Consider the following 16,742-nt stretch of genomic DNA (forward strand, 5'->3'; position numbering starts at 1 on the left):
ATACAATTTGCAGCACAAGGACTCCAGCTGATAGCTTTTATTTGATTTTTCCCTTATTAAAAGTAAAACTGGAACATTAAAGATAGTGCATGGGTACATATCTACACGTGTAAATTCAGCAAAATCCCAATGGTACAAAACCTTGATTTATCTCCTCCACCCATTACTCAGCGACCTGTTTCAGAGGTATGAACTTGAAGTGGCACATTTTACTACTAAACTTATCTTATTTTCAAATGCAAATAAAATAACTAAGGAAACTCCTCTAATTAATTAAACAATTTAAAATAGACTGGATATCACATCAAAGTGAGAAGCTGTTATTTTTCTGTCACTTTTCCTAAAACAAGCCAGTCACTATGTATTGCTAAGAACACATGAACAAGTGAGCATACAGTGGAAAAGGCAAAGGGATAATGGGAGACAGAAAGGGAGAAGAAACAAGGTCAATAATGTAAGTTTATTTGTGTAGGTTGCAGCCTGTTGTATATAGTAGGGAGTTATGCAAGAAAAAGTAATCTTGCTTTCTAATACATACAACAGCCTTTTCTTCACATTGCAATGCTGCTTCTAGGCTAAGGGAAAGTTGTATTGATCCAGTAAGGAGCAAATTATTATTAACCTGCTATTGAACTTCTTTTGACCCATGACTCTATCTCCCTCCTAAATAACCACATTATTTTCCTTCAACAGAAACAAAGCACAGCACACCAAGAAAATTCCTACACAGAAACCATAATGAACTCGAGAAACATGATATACCAGAGCTTTCATCTCTTGTGCCCCAAAAGTTCAAGACAATTTTAACTGTGCTGTTTTCTACCTACAGAAATAGATCACATTGAACACCTGCTTGCACATCAGATTAGCAACAGCTCAAACAGTTTGCCTCAGTTTAATAAAAACATTAACACTCTGTGTTGCTTTCTTTTACAATAGTGAGGATGAAAAATAGAATGCAAGAACAACTTGGCTAGAAATCAACATAATGCTGGAAAGAATTTCTAGAATGGGAAAAAAACCAAAGTAGTGAGGAAAATTTGTATGTGAGGATTCAGAAACACCAGAAGAGGGTACAAGAGATGTTTAATTCACAGACACAACACAAATTAGTTTTTGTTTTGCTATGGTATCAGCTATCACATTGGTTATGTCCAGTGGACACAAGCAAACCCTGTTCACTTTCCAAGGCTGCAACTGAAAGGCACCCTTGACCAGACAGTTTTTGATTGCAATGGCAGGTCAACAATATAAATAAAACTGTGAAAACCAGTGATTTTATGCAAGTTTAGTATCCTGACAGTCAGAAAAATGCTAGACTGCCACATTCTTGTGATCACTTTAAAATACAACAATTTGAACCTGCTGGGATTTTACAGAATGGCTTTTAGCAGATAAACAACAACCAGGCACTTCTACATTACCATAGTAATTTTTTTAACATCATCCACTTTGTTTACAGCACAAAAAATAATACCATTTCTGCAGTGGTAATTTAATTCAGCAGTTTAGTTTCTTGATCAAAGATTTTTCTTTTCTGTAGAGCCATGTATAAAAGCAGCAGAAGCAGTTGAAGTCAGCACAATTGTAAAAAGCCGCTTTTCTGCAGAAAACCTTCACAGTTAAAAGGTAATCAACCTGCTCACATCAGTGGCTGCAAAAATTCAAAAGGAAAGAGGCCTGGAATTGTAAGGGGAATTCATCATTAACTAGTGGGATGCATTTTTAGTCCAAAGTTATTTAACATTTCTATCAATGGAGTCAAAAAAGAATGAAAACATAACTGAATAAAGGTAACACAGAATCAAAGACCAGCGAATGACACAAAACCTGAATGCTGAGTGAGCAGCATGGCTTCTACTCCAGGGAATTCAGTAAAAGGGAAAAGAAAATAGAGGAAAAAAAGAGAAGAAATTAAATGTGCATGCTTTCTATTTCACAGAATATGCACATTAAAAAATATAATTTCAGAACAAGGAAATGCCACAGCAGATCCCAGATTCCTGGAGCTTCAATACTCCTTGTTATGGACTTGGGAATCATGGGGGCCAAGTTTGAGGGTCCAGAACCCTGACCCTCACATATTTCACACTTAGGGTTGCTTCAGAGACATGGATTATTTAGCAAGCATACCCAAGAAGTCACAACATGACCAACCATGTACAATGTTATTGTATTTAATAACAAAGAATGCAAGATAGAAGCTTTTAGATTGGGAATATCAGTCTTGGGAATATCTTGCAAGTAAGTGATTTGAAACACTATCATTACAGAAAAAATAAAACTAAAACCAAGTAACAAACATACTTTCATTCCAAGCTATGCTTAAAGGCAGTAACCAGTCCTTTAAACATTTAAATAGAGAAGTAGAGAACAGGAAAGGTTATGCAACCTTTCCATGCAGCTACTAGAAATTTATGTGCTGTGCTGGCATATATACTTTAGGAAGGATGCTCAAAATACTTTAGGATTGAAGATTTGAAGATTTGAAAGAATTATGAGAATGAGGAAAGGATGTGAAAACAATCTTTGAAGAAAAACGTAAGATGCTCATTCTAACTCTTTAAAGCAAGAGAAGTCTACAAAATTATTTGATTATAACCTGTAAAATCCTATATTGGGGGATAAATTTGGTAACAAAAGATGTTTAAATCCAGAGGATAATGGTATATTTGTAACTATGGTTGGACACAGAAGCCAGGTAAACACAGGCTAATAGGTGAATACTTCTAACAACAAGAGCAATCAGGGATTGGAGCTACTTAACAAGCCTGGTGGAGTGTTCTTTAGCACTGGGACCTTATACAAACAATTGAGGCACTACGGGTTCAAATTCAGCTAAAGCCACCTGGTAGAAGCTGCTCTTTACTTTAGGAAAATCGACTGGCTTGCGGTATACACAGCACAGAGTCACAGTATTCTCTCTTTCCCTGCTATTCTAGCATAATGAAAACATTGACTTCTATAAAAACCACAAACCAAACCCAAAAAAACCCTCCAGCTCTTTCACTACTATCAGAGCAGAACCTTTGCACTCAACTCATGTGCATCCAGAGGCTTCCATTTACAAATAATCTGAAATCTTTGTGAAAAACTATAGCTGCTGATTGTAAAAAAATATTTTGTAATAGGAAAGCCACTCTTTTAGTGATCTTTACGACACAATTTGAGCATAAAGTATGTGTTTTCATTGTCTTATTTGTTATCTGTAGATTAATAAAATTTTACTGTGGACAGATACAAGTTCCTTGTGTGTTATCTGTACTCCCCCATTCTTTATCTGCTCACTGCACTATTTATTTGAGATTTTAAGAAAAGTTCTGCCCAATTTATTTCAAAACCTTTGGCTCTGCTATGTGGCAAAGATGTATGCACCAAAATACTTGGGTGTCATCACTACAAAAAAGAAACTCTGGTCCTGCATGATAGCAGCCAGCTTCCAGAGACAGCATCAGCAATACTCAGCTGCAAAGGGCTGTAAATGCTTTGTGAAGGGCTCCTTTCCATTTCCCCGGGGACAAATCAATAGTCCAAGCTTCCTTTTTCTGTTTACTTCACGCATTTTGCTCCATAGCCAGTCAGCAGATCAATACTGATTTGTATTCTAAAGAATTAATAACCTTTATTTATTTTTATAAAGGGAAAAGCTCCTACTAAACTTTCAAACAGATGCTGAAAATTTAATGGCATTATAGAGAGAGATCCTTTAATGGTAATGATGCACAAGAAGGATTAGCTGATACTGGTGGAATTTGGGGTGTTAACAGTTCAAATGTTTTGTGGATGGATATCCAAAGTAAATGAAAAATGCTTGTTGTCAATTCTACGCTTGCTGTTGCTCATTAACTTCCATACCAGTTTTGAGAATCTTCCAGTTCCTGTGTGCATCATTTATTTTTGTACAGAATTTGGATTATGTGATAGAGGGAACCAAAGGAAAAAAAAGATGATACCTTAAAATAAAAGCTTTTGTCACTGCACAATGTCAGGAACTTAACATATACTGAGAAAGAAATGTCACTGAGAGATGAGTATTCTCTTGATATATGGAAAGTGCTATTGGGCGAATGTCTTATCACATCTAAAATATGTTGTGATCTTCTAACTTCATTTTTTGGACACACTTAAAAATGAGCAAGTTACTGCAATTTTCTTTTTGCATCCTATACAGTAGAACCCCTTCCTTTACATTTATACTTGCATTCCTGAGGTCTGAATGTTAAAAACAGTCACGTGCATTAGAGCTCGCCTTACCTGAAAAGAAAAACAAACGCTTCCCACAAGCTTTCCTGCCATTAGCAGGCCTTTCAAAGTACCTGCAGTAAAGGGGTTGTCTGACAACGCTTAGCATATTGCAGTGACAGAGACGTTGGGAAGAAGGTTTCTAGCCACGCAGGAAACTGCTGTACTTCCCTTTCCATCAGCAGCAAGTAAGTCAATGCAGAGATACCACACTGCATTTCAAAAGATACCAGACTGCTACGTTCTACATAAAGGAATAAAAGGCTGCTGTCCATCCCGCATCTTAACAGCAAAATCAAGAATTCTGAAGTATTTCTTTGAGACCTAGTTATTGTCTGAACAATAGAAATCAGTACAACAGGAGCAGTCCAAAAGAGGTTTGAACACCACTATAAATCCAAGACTGTCTCTTATCACAAGCACAGAGCAATGACTTTTGTTAATGTTATTTTTACTCACATGGTACAAAGCAGTTTCTGGTCCAGGTGTGCCCATGACTTCTTGTCTCAATGACTCCATTTGTAAACTAGGCAACAGCGAGTAATGACTTGGACTACTACTCTTGTCTCCCTTCTTTTTGGACTTTTTCCCAGTATCCTTTTTGCTATTCCTTTGAAACATGTAGTCTTCTTGACCTATTTTCTCATTGCTTATATAGCGAAGCAATGAATTTTCTGTTGAAAGAAAAGTAATGCAAAACATCATTGTGAATTGTTGCCTGCATGTAAATCCTGCTTCCAAAATACGCAATATTCTTGCTAAGATCTGCTGTCAATTTTAACTCTTCAGGACTATTGCACTAACAAAACCCATTTGCTTCTTTGGTTCAGATATAATAAGAAAGCAAACTTTTGGTAGGGAAAATTCAGGATCCTTACAGTTTTCTGGTATATTTTAAATAAAGGGAACAAAATATAAAAGCTGCACATCAATAAATTTTTCCTTGGAGTTTAAAAAAAATGAGCAATGATGGACTTAGGATAACTTTTGGAGGTTTGTTACTTTTTTACCAGGAGTTCCAATGAATACAAAGGCCACACATTTTAAAGTAATTTGCTCCGAACATTCTTGGAGATCATTCACCATATCATACATACTTTCCCTGAATACTCTTCCAGCATGTACCAATTTGTAGCTGAGACTTCCTGACCCAGAAGCAGTGTCTGTCAATTTAGGAAACCTCAGCAGATTTCTCTTTCACAGATTGTCTGGTTTTTCCTTGCATTAATGTGAACTTCTAGTATCCACAATCTGCTGTGGAAAGAGATTCTTTAACTTCAACATGAACTGCACCAGCTCATTTTCCTTTTAACCAGCATCCGACACAGATATTTGATCTCTTTGCTCTTGTTTCAGATTAAACACTGACAAACCTATTTCCTTACTTCATTCCACACAAGGTTTTATAAACCTTTTATTATGACCTGTTTAAGTTCCCCAAACTGATAATGGCCAGCCTGCTTAATTGGCCCCAGTTTGGAAGTCAATTCATGCATCTGATTAATTTTTGTTGTCTCCTAAACCTTCTTGAATTCAACTGTGTTTTTCTTAAGAGATTAAGAGACTGGAATTGCACACACAAAGCACGAGCAACAACTGACACAGCAGCATAAGAATACTTCTAAATTTGTCTTGTATTCTTTTCCTAATAATTCCTAAGTGTTTCCTTTTTTGATCCCTACTGAATATTTAGTTAATATTTTTACAGAAATAGCTATCATTACTGTAACATCTTGTTCCTGGCTGATAAGAGCAATCACAGAGGTCACAATTTTGTATGTGGAGTTATGTATCCAAGCCTCAGAAACCAAAATTTTGAAGAACTTATCCTCTTTGATTTTGAGGTAAGTCCCATGCTGCTCTAGAATGTTTTTCATACAAAAAGAACTCTTAAAGACAAAGAAATGTGGTATATATTTCTCATTTAAGCATAAAAATTATTTATCAGTAGTAATCATACATTTTGCTCTCTAGTATTATAAAATTAAGACCAGTTTCAAAATGGATGGGATAATACAGCTGTATCATTGAAATGCCAACATGAATTTAAGACAAACTGCATGGCTTTGCAGTCACAACTTTCTTTTGCCTGGTTAATCAACTTCCTCAATCCTAAAATAGACTCTGCAAAAAATACAAAATAAAGAAAATACTGAAACAGGTTTACAAACATATACAGCTAAGTAAGCTGCAAAATGATGTTGAAATATATAGCTAAAAGCAAGACAAAACCCTTAATGCCTTGTATAAGATGTGTGTTCAGATCACTTACCTCTCCTAGTATCCCTTTTTATTTTATTGGGGTCTTCATAATCTCCCACCCAGTTATATTCTACTGGCATAGAAATAGGCCTCAACTTCCCTGGAAACAGAGGAAAAAATCGAGATCATGCACCATAAGGCAGCATTAAGCTAACATTCTTTAGAAGAAAGAACAAATTACATGCTAAGCTGCCGTGCTACAGGGTTGCTTACGAAAGAGGATCCAGCATTGCCTCTGAACAAGAGGTTAAGACAGGAGTTCTGTTCTCTTTAACAGAAAAGAAGCAGCTAAGTATTTAATGGATTTTCTTTTTAAGTTTAGAAAATAAATCCAGCGCCCTACAAAATCACATTGGAGTGACGTCTGACACTGACAAACATATTTAAATTACTTTAGTTTTCACTGAGCAATATCTACTTTTTATTCTGGAAGCCCCTGGCACCCACACAGGAGAACTGTTTTAAAGCATATGTGAATTGTCGGTAACAGAAACTTGTGCATATCATTGAAGCACTTTCACAAACAGCATATCTGCTTGTGGGCTTACAAGATCCATCAGTGACCAAGTAAGAAAGGAAGCACAAAACCTCTATGTGTAATTTCTTTTGTAGCATTTCATCCACAGATAGCAAAGTATGTTATCTTTGCTAAATTCACCTGGACTTCAGACAGCAAAAGACAGAATAGATGAAGACTATCCTATCTTTTAAATTTTGATTGGAAGCTGCTGAACTGATTTTAAAAAATGCTGTAAACTATGATTTCTCTTTAAGGATTGGACATATATAGTTGGAAATCAGTGAAATCAGTGTGCTATGGAACTTAGTGGGGCCACTAAGAGTGTTCTGAATCCTTTAGCAAGTTAAATAGTGTATTGAAACAATACAGTAGCATAGCACATGGCATATTATCTGACAGACTGAAAACAAAATGTTTTCCCAACAAGATCAGCCCTTGCTCTTTTTAAAATCAATCTACCAGTCACAAACCCAAAAAGTGAGTAAATAATTTGATTTTAAAAGTAGCAAAGCTAGAAGTAAAAACTTCAAAAGTTTTGTAAATTATTTTAGCAGAAAATTCCTACATAAAAGTCTTACTCCACATTTTTGAGGTTAAATCCATGATACACTGAAAAAAAGAGACATGTTTATAATGAAAACAAATATTCAAACATGTCTATCTCCCTGCTGAAGTACTGTGTCCATGGAAAACACACCAATACCATGCAGGCAGCATAATGGTAAAAGTTTTTATTATCTTTTTAAAAAGAAATTGACAAAAAAGCTGTATGTTCTGTACAGACCATAGGATAAGCTCACAAAAACATCACTACTCAGGAAAATCACATGTATTTTAAACTTTTCACTAATCATTCATTTTACTATTTAGGGACACATATTTAAGTCTGATTGAAGCTGGTGAGATTTAGTGCACAAAGTCATTTCCTGAGTGGGGATGTATTTGGCTCATGTTTACTTGATCAGAAGCAGTTCTCAACAGTTTCTTTTTCTAGAAATAAAACTTTCTTTTCTTTGTGAGGCTGAACAATATCTTATTAATAGGAACTGCACACTTAATAAAACAGAAAAGCTACAAAAATTGTGTAAAATCTGATTGTTATCAAAAGTAACAACAAATTTTCTGCAAAACCTTCAGCTGTTCAAATGACCTGCTTTTGTATCTGACATTAAAACTGCAATGATCAAATTTGTTTCTTTCCTTAAACTCAAGTTTCATTTGCTTGTTACCTCTCCTAACAACCCTGTTTTTAACCCATATGGATTCCCTAATCTCTTTTCCATGTGGAGGACACTCAGGAAAATTTTTATCTATATGTGAACAGGAGCTTTCCAAGGCCAATTAACAGCAACTATATAACAGCTAGAAGCCAATAAGAGCATGAAAGAGAAATATCTTTGTTAACATTGTCAAAAAATGTCAGAAGATTCCAATAAAGAAATTACAGAGGGCCCTATTAACCTCTCATGAAGGAGGACTGAGAAAATTTTTGTAAAAAAATTAACACCATCACAAAATTAAAGATAAGTATATGTTAAAAACAATTATTTCTCTAGACCTGGGAACTCTCTTTGACCTTCTTTAATGGGTCACCATAAGGCAGAAGAGTGTAATTGTCATTTTCCAGATTTCTGTGAAACCCTAAGGTCATGCCTACCCACAAACCTTATGTTAACAAATGCCATGTGGGAAACTTCAGAATGTAATGCTGAAATGGTAATATTTTTAGAAAATACACTTAAATGAAAACGGACTTGATGATGTGAATTCATTAAAAAGGAAGTGAGATCAAAAGCAAAAGGCTGTAAAACAAATGTGTTAAATAATGACTGATTTCCAATGGAGTCTTTGACCGATGTCTTTATGACCCTTTCTGCTAACAGAACAAAAAGGCTAAAAAAGCTATCCTATAACAAAATAATGGATTCAGCAGTCCTTGAAGAAGAAATGTGTTCTTCTTCACTCTGGACCACCTGTATTAAAATTTAATGTCTGTAACAGTGAGTACATCTCTGTTAATGGAACTGACTGCAGACACCAATTGTAATATCTGAAATACTGCAGTAATAAAACTGGTATATCAATTTTGAAAACTTAGCAGTTATTTTGCACAGAATGGGCATGGTTAGAAAACACTTGGAAACATTTTGAAATCAAAAGGATACTGAAGAATTTTCAGCAGGATGGTGTACTTTTGCAGAAAGGGTGCATTTTTTGAAAATGCAACCTTTAATGTTGTGCAAACACATTGCTCCAGGTCCTGAGGATACTTTACACAGCTGTATTTCAATTTATATCAAGGTTCCCAGGTGATTTTGGTGCTTGGCCGCATGATGTGCTAAATCTATGCTTCCTCATAAATTACATCTATTTTCTTCACAAAGGGATATGATGACAGGATTGTTATAACAACTCTAACATACAGCTTGTGCTCACTTTAAAAACTGAAGTAACATAACAGGTAGGTAGAAAAAATATTCAAGTGTGTGCTCAGCTAATGCTATAGCAGTCAAAATACCTTTTTTAAACATGAGATTTCCTCTCCATTTTCCTCTATAGCCTAACAACTCTACGTATGTACAATTTTATACTTGGCAACAGAAAATCATTTCTCCCTGTCTAAGCTGAAACAAGTTACCATACTAGCTAAAGGAAGAGTTGCAACAGTTTCAAGGGCAAAATAAGCTGGAGTACAAGGGTTTGAGCATCAAAATTCTCACCAGAAATTGTTTCTGAATTCTCATCCTAAATAAGCCAAAATCCAAGATGTGGACGTAGCACAAATACATGAGTGTTAACATGCAAAATTCCTTCTTAAACAACCTATGATCTAAAATAAAGAGGAACTGCTATACATAAAAAGCCACCACTTGCAATACAGGAAGTTACAGGAGGTTAATATAGTATTACCAAAAAAAAAAGCACACTGTCATTAGTCATACTTCAATTCTGGGACTAACGAAAAATTAAAGAGTTTTAGAGAGCACTGCAGCATGAAAGCACCATGTCATTTCTTGGTAAATCTGAAGAGATCATTATTATACCTAGGAAATTTTTTCCAAAGCTGAATTCCAAAACTTATGCAAGTCTTGCCCTTAAAATGAGAGAACATTTCCATTCTGTATTTTTAGTAAAAAAATACGAGCTTCTGGTATATGCTTTTTTCAACAAAATGATACTGAAACAGATTCTGGAAAACTAAGCTGATAGAAAAATAGAATTTATATTCAGAAAACCCATCAATTTTAAACTGGTCTTACCTATCATAGTAAGTTTATTTTTTCTTTCCTATAATAAGAGTAAGCTCTTAGGTTGAAATTGGACTAAAGTAGTATTGAATTCTTAGCAAAATCAATGGCCACCAGAAATATTTTCATGGTTAAAAACAAAAGCAGATGCATGAAAATCTTAAAATCAACAAATGGTGATTATCTTTACAAGATCAATGCTGTACCATATGTCGGTGTGCTCTCTCTCCTTCCAGGACCACTTGTTCTTCCTTTCTCATATTCATAGCAGTACAAAACTGCATCTTCTTCAACCACATTAAAGCGTTTCCGATACTCCTGGTCCAGAAATGAGTTTGGAGATTCAGATCCTGTATGAACTGGTTTGCCCACTATATGTCTGCCAACATCGTCACAGGGGAGATTTCCCTTTTCATCCCTTTAGTTAAAAAGAGAAGTTTTTAATATATTGAGATAAGACACTGATTTTTTTTTAACTGTGAATATTTCAATAAACATGGGCCTATGTCAATATTTCATACACTCAGATGAAATCCACCCCACATCAGGATCACACAGCATATATGCATATGTATGCATTTATATGCCAGTTACCTCACACGTCTGTTTGTTCAATTCTTTACAGATTTATCCATCTCATTGGTTTCTCTTGAAAAGAATTATAGAAATAAAACTGATGCGCAGTAACTCTTTTTATTTTTCTTGGTTTTTCTGGAATATACCTAGCATTCTGTGATTTAGGGCAGAGGAATAATGTTGGCCTTACATTTTTATACTTGCATTTTTAAATACATCAGATAGTTTTACAACATGGCTACATGGCAAGCATGAGCAAACCCAATCTGGTTCCTTACACTTTAACCCCAGATCAAGAAGAACCAGGTACAGAAGATATATACAGACACCTGACATAGTTTTACACAATCATTTCAGGTCTAGAAGTTGTATACATACATCCATGCAGTTTCAAATACAGTGTGCAGCACCTGCTTATCAGCTGCTACCCCAGGACAGTGCTCACTTTGCAGTTTGTGTCAGGTCCTCAAGATCATTTTGCTTTCCTGCACCCCTGCCCCATTCTTTGAAAATGGAAATTACTCAAAGGCATCAAACAAGAGAGCAAGCTGTGCTGGGTCAGGAGTCCTTTCTCGTACTACATGAACCAGGGCTCATCTACTAAACATGCTGGTAGAGCTGTGCCTGAAGATGGCTGCAAAAGACCTGACCAGACAGTTATTTCTGGGTAGCAAAATGCCCAAGAGGTAATCAAGAGAGAAGCTGTGCCATATGCTCCTGTTGGAGTCCTTCAGCCCCTCTGGACTCCCAGCTGAGTTCCAAGCTGGCCAGCTGACCCTTACTTCCCTTGGCACCTTGAGACTCCATCTGAGAACCGAGCAAAGTCTCCTCATGGGACCCAGGCAGCCATGAGGGATGAGAAAAGGCACCATCACAAACCCCCACTGATCACTACACTCACTTTGGCAAGCTGCTTTCTCAAAGCAGGGATGGTGTTGGCTTAGTGAGGAGGGCTGGTGCAGCCCCAACAGGGCTGTGGGCTCTCCTCCAGTCAAAGAGAGACTTTGTGTGGTGACAGAGCTGGGGACCCCAGCAGGTAACATGATGGAGACTGACATAAACCAGCCAGGTGCTAATCAATGCTTACAACCACCATCAGGGGCTGGCACAAGGAAGGCAGGGCAGCCTGACCTAGAGGGATCTTTAGTGCAAGCATGGAATTAAGTACAGAGCCAGGCAAACACCCTTTGCCACAGCCCTCTGGAGATGAGGGCTCCAGTTCTCATCCCCAAAGGTACTTGGTAAATATGAACAGGCACTAATATACAACAGCAATCCTAAGTAAACAGCACATGGGAAGTGTTGCTCCCCTTTATCCATGCCATCCATGTGAGGCTATGTCAGCAGCTGTACTGTCTCTGGGCATGATCACCAAGGCTTTGGGCTTTACAATTTACATAAAAATACCAAGTCCTTTCCTCTGTTCCAGGAAAAAAAAAGAGGGCTTGTTTGTTTGCTATTTTTCTTTTGGAATGGCAACAACAAACTGAGAAACAGATGTTGAGCAGTTTGATAATACCCAAAATATACACATGATTTAATATAGTTAATCATGGACAAAAAACCTGATGAAATGCCCAAACAAATTATTCAGAAACACTGCACCCTGTGTGACAGGTGAAATCAAGAATAGTCCATTTGGATTAAGCTGATAAAAAAATTCAAATGTACACAGCTTTATCTCTCTACAAGATTACAGCTTTTACTAATATGTATTATAAGATTTAATCAGAATTGGTCCAAACTACTGCATTATCATAATGATTTAAGAGATGGTATTAATAAATAATCAAAATCCATTTGGAAGATCTCAATTTTTAGAGCAGAACTCAAAAACTGAAGAGCAGTGAATGTTCACCAAAAATACTTCAAAAATGAGGATGCACTTCTTTTCAAATGAAAGTGTTTTTGTGATGGTAAACAGAATCTGAAGCAGTACAAAGATACTGGTCCTTTTAAGATAATATAGTTTCAGGAGCACTAGGTCTTTACCATATGACTACTGCATTCAAAGAGAAACACACCTAAGACTATGTTTTGGTTGGGTTTTTCTTCCCCACAGCTTTTTTTTATGTTAATGGATTAGAATTAAATACTTGGTTCTTTTCTGTCAATTTTCTTAAAACCATGTCCTTAAAACATTTATGTGAGCATAACAAAGAACTGTTATCAGGGAGATAAAATAAATGTTCAATTCCTGTGCACAATTCAAGTGTCATGACTGAGAATGTCTTTATTTAATTAAAAGAAAAAATAACAGTTACAGTAAACTAGAGTATGTGTAAGTTCAACTGAGTTATACATGTCACATTTGAAATAATTTTTTTTTTCTATGAGAAATAGAAGCCAAGCCAGGTACAGATGAGGCAGGCATAAGGAAGGAACATGGGACACAGCTTAAGGCTTTACAAAAGGCTTGTGAATCCTCATGAAGTCAAAATCACACTTTTACCCTGGAAGGTTTTTCATATCTCTAAAGAGTAAGAAATTATCATAGAATCACAACTTCTCCTCCCCACTAGGCAATTTAATTTGCCATATACCTCACTCTTGGACAGCCCCCTGGAAAGTCCTGTCAGTATCAGGTTATACATCTTATTAAATGGCTAGAGGAGTTGCTGATAAGAAAGTGTAAGAAAAACTCAGCCTCAAGAAGCTCAGGTACAAGAAAGAACATGCTGCCCTTTTCCAAGAAAGGTAACTAAAAGAAAACAAGAAGTAATTTAGAAATACAGTAACTGGACATATGATAGCCTGTGTCTAAGAATATGGAAGCTTTAGGAATTCTGATTCCTCTTAAATACATTCCTAGACCTCTATGTAGCCACTTCTGTATTACAAATAATACAAATTCTCTCAGAATTTTAGGAAAGCAACATCTGTGTACATTACAGAATTATACTGAATCATTTGTGGCCGTGTCAAGGTAGGTTAATGAATCTGCAAGGAGGATCTGCTGCTCTTCTGGCTCAGCAAGTCCAGAGGCCTGGGAGAGACAAAAACGCCTGTTCCAGGTGGCAGGTCAGAGCAGCAGGTATATTGACAGGGAACAGCATGGTCACTGCACAGTCTAGCAGAGTGGCCACTAAAACACAAGCCTGAAATTTCTCTAATACTATCTAATCAAACCTATCCAAGAAAGAAAACGCTATGGCAGGACTGAACAGTGCTGTTGTTGAACGTAAAGTTTCTTGCATTTAACTCAGACTCCCTAATCATCATTATTATTGGGCAAAGGGACAGATATGAGCTCCTTTCCTAGTTACAGATTCAAGGTTTCAGGTAACTTTTGCTCTTCTGAAAGAGGATGAGACTGTTGTAGTCAATTGATTACCCCATATTTGAGAAAATAGGGTACCAAACCTTGTTTTCTTACTGTCCATTTTGTAGACAAGATACTGATTCAGAACACTGTGGGTCTGATTCAACACATCTACCCTTAATAACCAGTTTACCGGCAAAATACAGTATTAATACAGTACTATCTGCAGGGCAGATAATAAATAGTATGAACAGAATGGTCAGTTACTTCAAAAATACATTTTATATCAAATTGTATTGTGAAATGATCTTTTTTACCTTGGAACATAAGGTTCTGTTGGAGGAGGGGGTATGTAGAGATCCTGAAGGGCAGAGCTGTCTCTTTTTGTAGGTGTGCTGATAGTGCTGGATGGAGTAGCAACACTGCTTGTAGGGCTTCTAGGAATAAGAGGCTGGTTCAAAAGAGAGAGAGAAATAATCAAGATTACATTTTAATCAAGATTATCCTTACATATTATACATTTTTATTTGTAAAAGCCAAAACCAGACTATAGTTCAGAAAGCTAAAGAAATAGTAAGCAGGTCTAATGTTTTGTGTGCTTTTAAACTAAAAAGCCACTCATGCTAAGAAGACAGATCTACGAATGGACATGTATTGTGCTTATAAAATTGACTCCTTTGATTACATCTTTTTCCCTTTAGCACAGCAAGTTTATTGCCAATGCCCATAAAATTAGTGATCACTAGAGCTACTGGTGAAATCTTAACGAGTGAATAACATACAGAATCCAGTTAATTCCTTAATTAAACTAACACTGCAAAGAAAAAGTCTAGTGTTTACTGCAAAAGGTGCATAAGTAGGCATTAAATTGAATGTCAAGTCCTCCCATCTGCTCTACAGCTTAAGAATTAAGTGTAAAAGCTTCCGTTTATGCCTGCAGATGCTGTTAAATCAGGTACTGCATCCTCAGAGCACACGCGCTATGAGAGAATCAACTGGAGATTATTATTATTCTTCATTCCCCTGGGCACACTCCTCACAAAATAACATTTACTCACAGGTAAACAAACTGTACCCTCCTTGCAAAATAATCATGTATTCTAGCTATCACTCCAGTCCAGATAGGATCCTTCCTCTTAATCACATCTCGCTCTCTATCTCATGAATTAAGCACACCTTTTTCTTCCTTAATTTAACTATCTTTATTAAATCACTGTAGGGCTGAAAATCACAGCAAGATTTTCTAACTCTCCACACAGATGCAGAAAAATCAAATGAGAAGAAAAGTTTGATTGTTTTAGTCCACTTAATAACATGTCTGTCTAAAAACAAAAGCCTTGTGTGGCTTGGTTTGTGTGATAGCTAAACTCAGACAGAAGAAAAAGAGCAGAACAGCAAGCAAAAGAGTAGCTTCATACATCCTAAAAAGAATCTAATATTAAAATATACTAAGCTTTGCTTAGAGTTTTTTTTCTCCTCCACCTTTTTGTAAGTTTACTCCTTGAAGAAAGAAGTGCTGGGATGATAAAGTGAGAGTTCACTATACCTGTAATTTCTGGCCATAGTAACTACTTGAAGACACAAACATTCCACATTGTATTGATGGCAGAGAAGCTCTAAATGTGGACTGAATGGGTGCATAGAAAGATCCTTCTCCCAGCACTATTAACAATACTTTTTGACAGACCAAAAGGGCATTCTTGTGCAGAATAATCAGTTCTCATTTTCTAGATATTAATCTTGACACTGTAGCAGAAAACCCCAAAAGTTTAAAGCAGGAACATTGTCAGAATATTGGCCTTTGTCAGCTCATGATAAGCCATTCGAATCTATGCCTATCAAGCCAAGGCCCCACCACGTTATGTTTTTACCATCTGTATGTAGGAACAATGAATATCACCTAGAAAACCTCATCCTTTGGCCAGTTACTGCCTTGTTTTAGGAACAGAGCTGCGTTAGATGTTATTTATCTCTAACACAATAAAATGCATGCTCAAAATTTGCTTGTTAAAACTTTGCAAGTCCACCTTTAGAGCAACTATAAACTGACAGAAGTTTTTTGGTTTTGAATGTTCAAAATCTGTCTCCTATAAACAGTGATACTGCTTAATTCTTTCCTTGTTCATTAGATTTAATGTGAGTATTCTACAGCCAGGCCAAGGAAAGACTGCCAGTATTTACAGGAAGAGAGGGAGAAAGACACACACAAAAAACCAGACAGGTAAAAGACTTTACAACCACTAAAAACAAGACAAGTCTGCAAAAATAAGAATAAAGTTGGTGGTAAAAACAGGTCAAAAAAACCCAAAACAACCCAAAACAATAAAAAACGCCCTGAACATCACCCCTCCCTCTTTCAGAGAAACAAAAATCTTATCCCTTAAATTTTCATCTGTGACACTGTAGCCATAGATGTTTTTGAACCACTCACTAATACAACACTGTTTGTTACCTTTCTGATACCTTGCACTTCTACAACAAGAACACTTTGTGGCTTGCTGGGTAGCCTGTTCAATTAATTTTCATTGTAAACCACGAGAATTCTGTGACCTAGATCCTGTTTACACTTGTTAAGCCCAAGCTGTTTGCTCATGGCTCATACCAGCAGAAGCACTGAAAGAAAGACAAACTG

The 16,742-nt window shown here is 36.4% G+C and overlaps 1 protein-coding gene across 10 annotated transcripts in view; it reads right to left on the reverse strand.

The window, feature by feature from the left end:
* CNKSR2 (connector enhancer of kinase suppressor of Ras 2) overlaps positions 1-16,742 on the reverse strand; it is a 208,689-nt gene that overhangs the window by 71,841 nt on the left and 120,106 nt on the right. For 8 of the 10 annotated variants that reach the window (XM_042036458.1, XM_042036444.1, XM_042036425.1 and 5 more), the window contains 4 exons: positions 14,428-14,561; positions 10,479-10,690; positions 6,515-6,604; positions 4,702-4,916 (listed from right to left, as the gene is read on the reverse strand). In XM_042036458.1, the coding sequence (XP_041892392.1) occupies positions 4,702-4,916; positions 6,515-6,604; positions 10,479-10,690; positions 14,428-14,561 (651 nt within the window). The remainder of the gene's footprint in view (positions 1-4,701; positions 4,917-6,514; positions 6,605-10,478; positions 10,691-14,427; positions 14,562-16,742) is intronic. The other 2 variants (XM_042036454.1, XM_042036430.1) reach the window with 1 other exon arrangement.

Source organism: Corvus kubaryi, unplaced genomic scaffold (genome assembly GCF_017639235.1).
Source record: "Corvus kubaryi isolate FWS band 111438036 unplaced genomic scaffold, C.kubaryi_AGA036_p1.0 133, whole genome shotgun sequence".
Classification (NCBI taxonomy): Eukaryota; Metazoa; Chordata; class Aves; order Passeriformes; family Corvidae; genus Corvus; species Corvus kubaryi.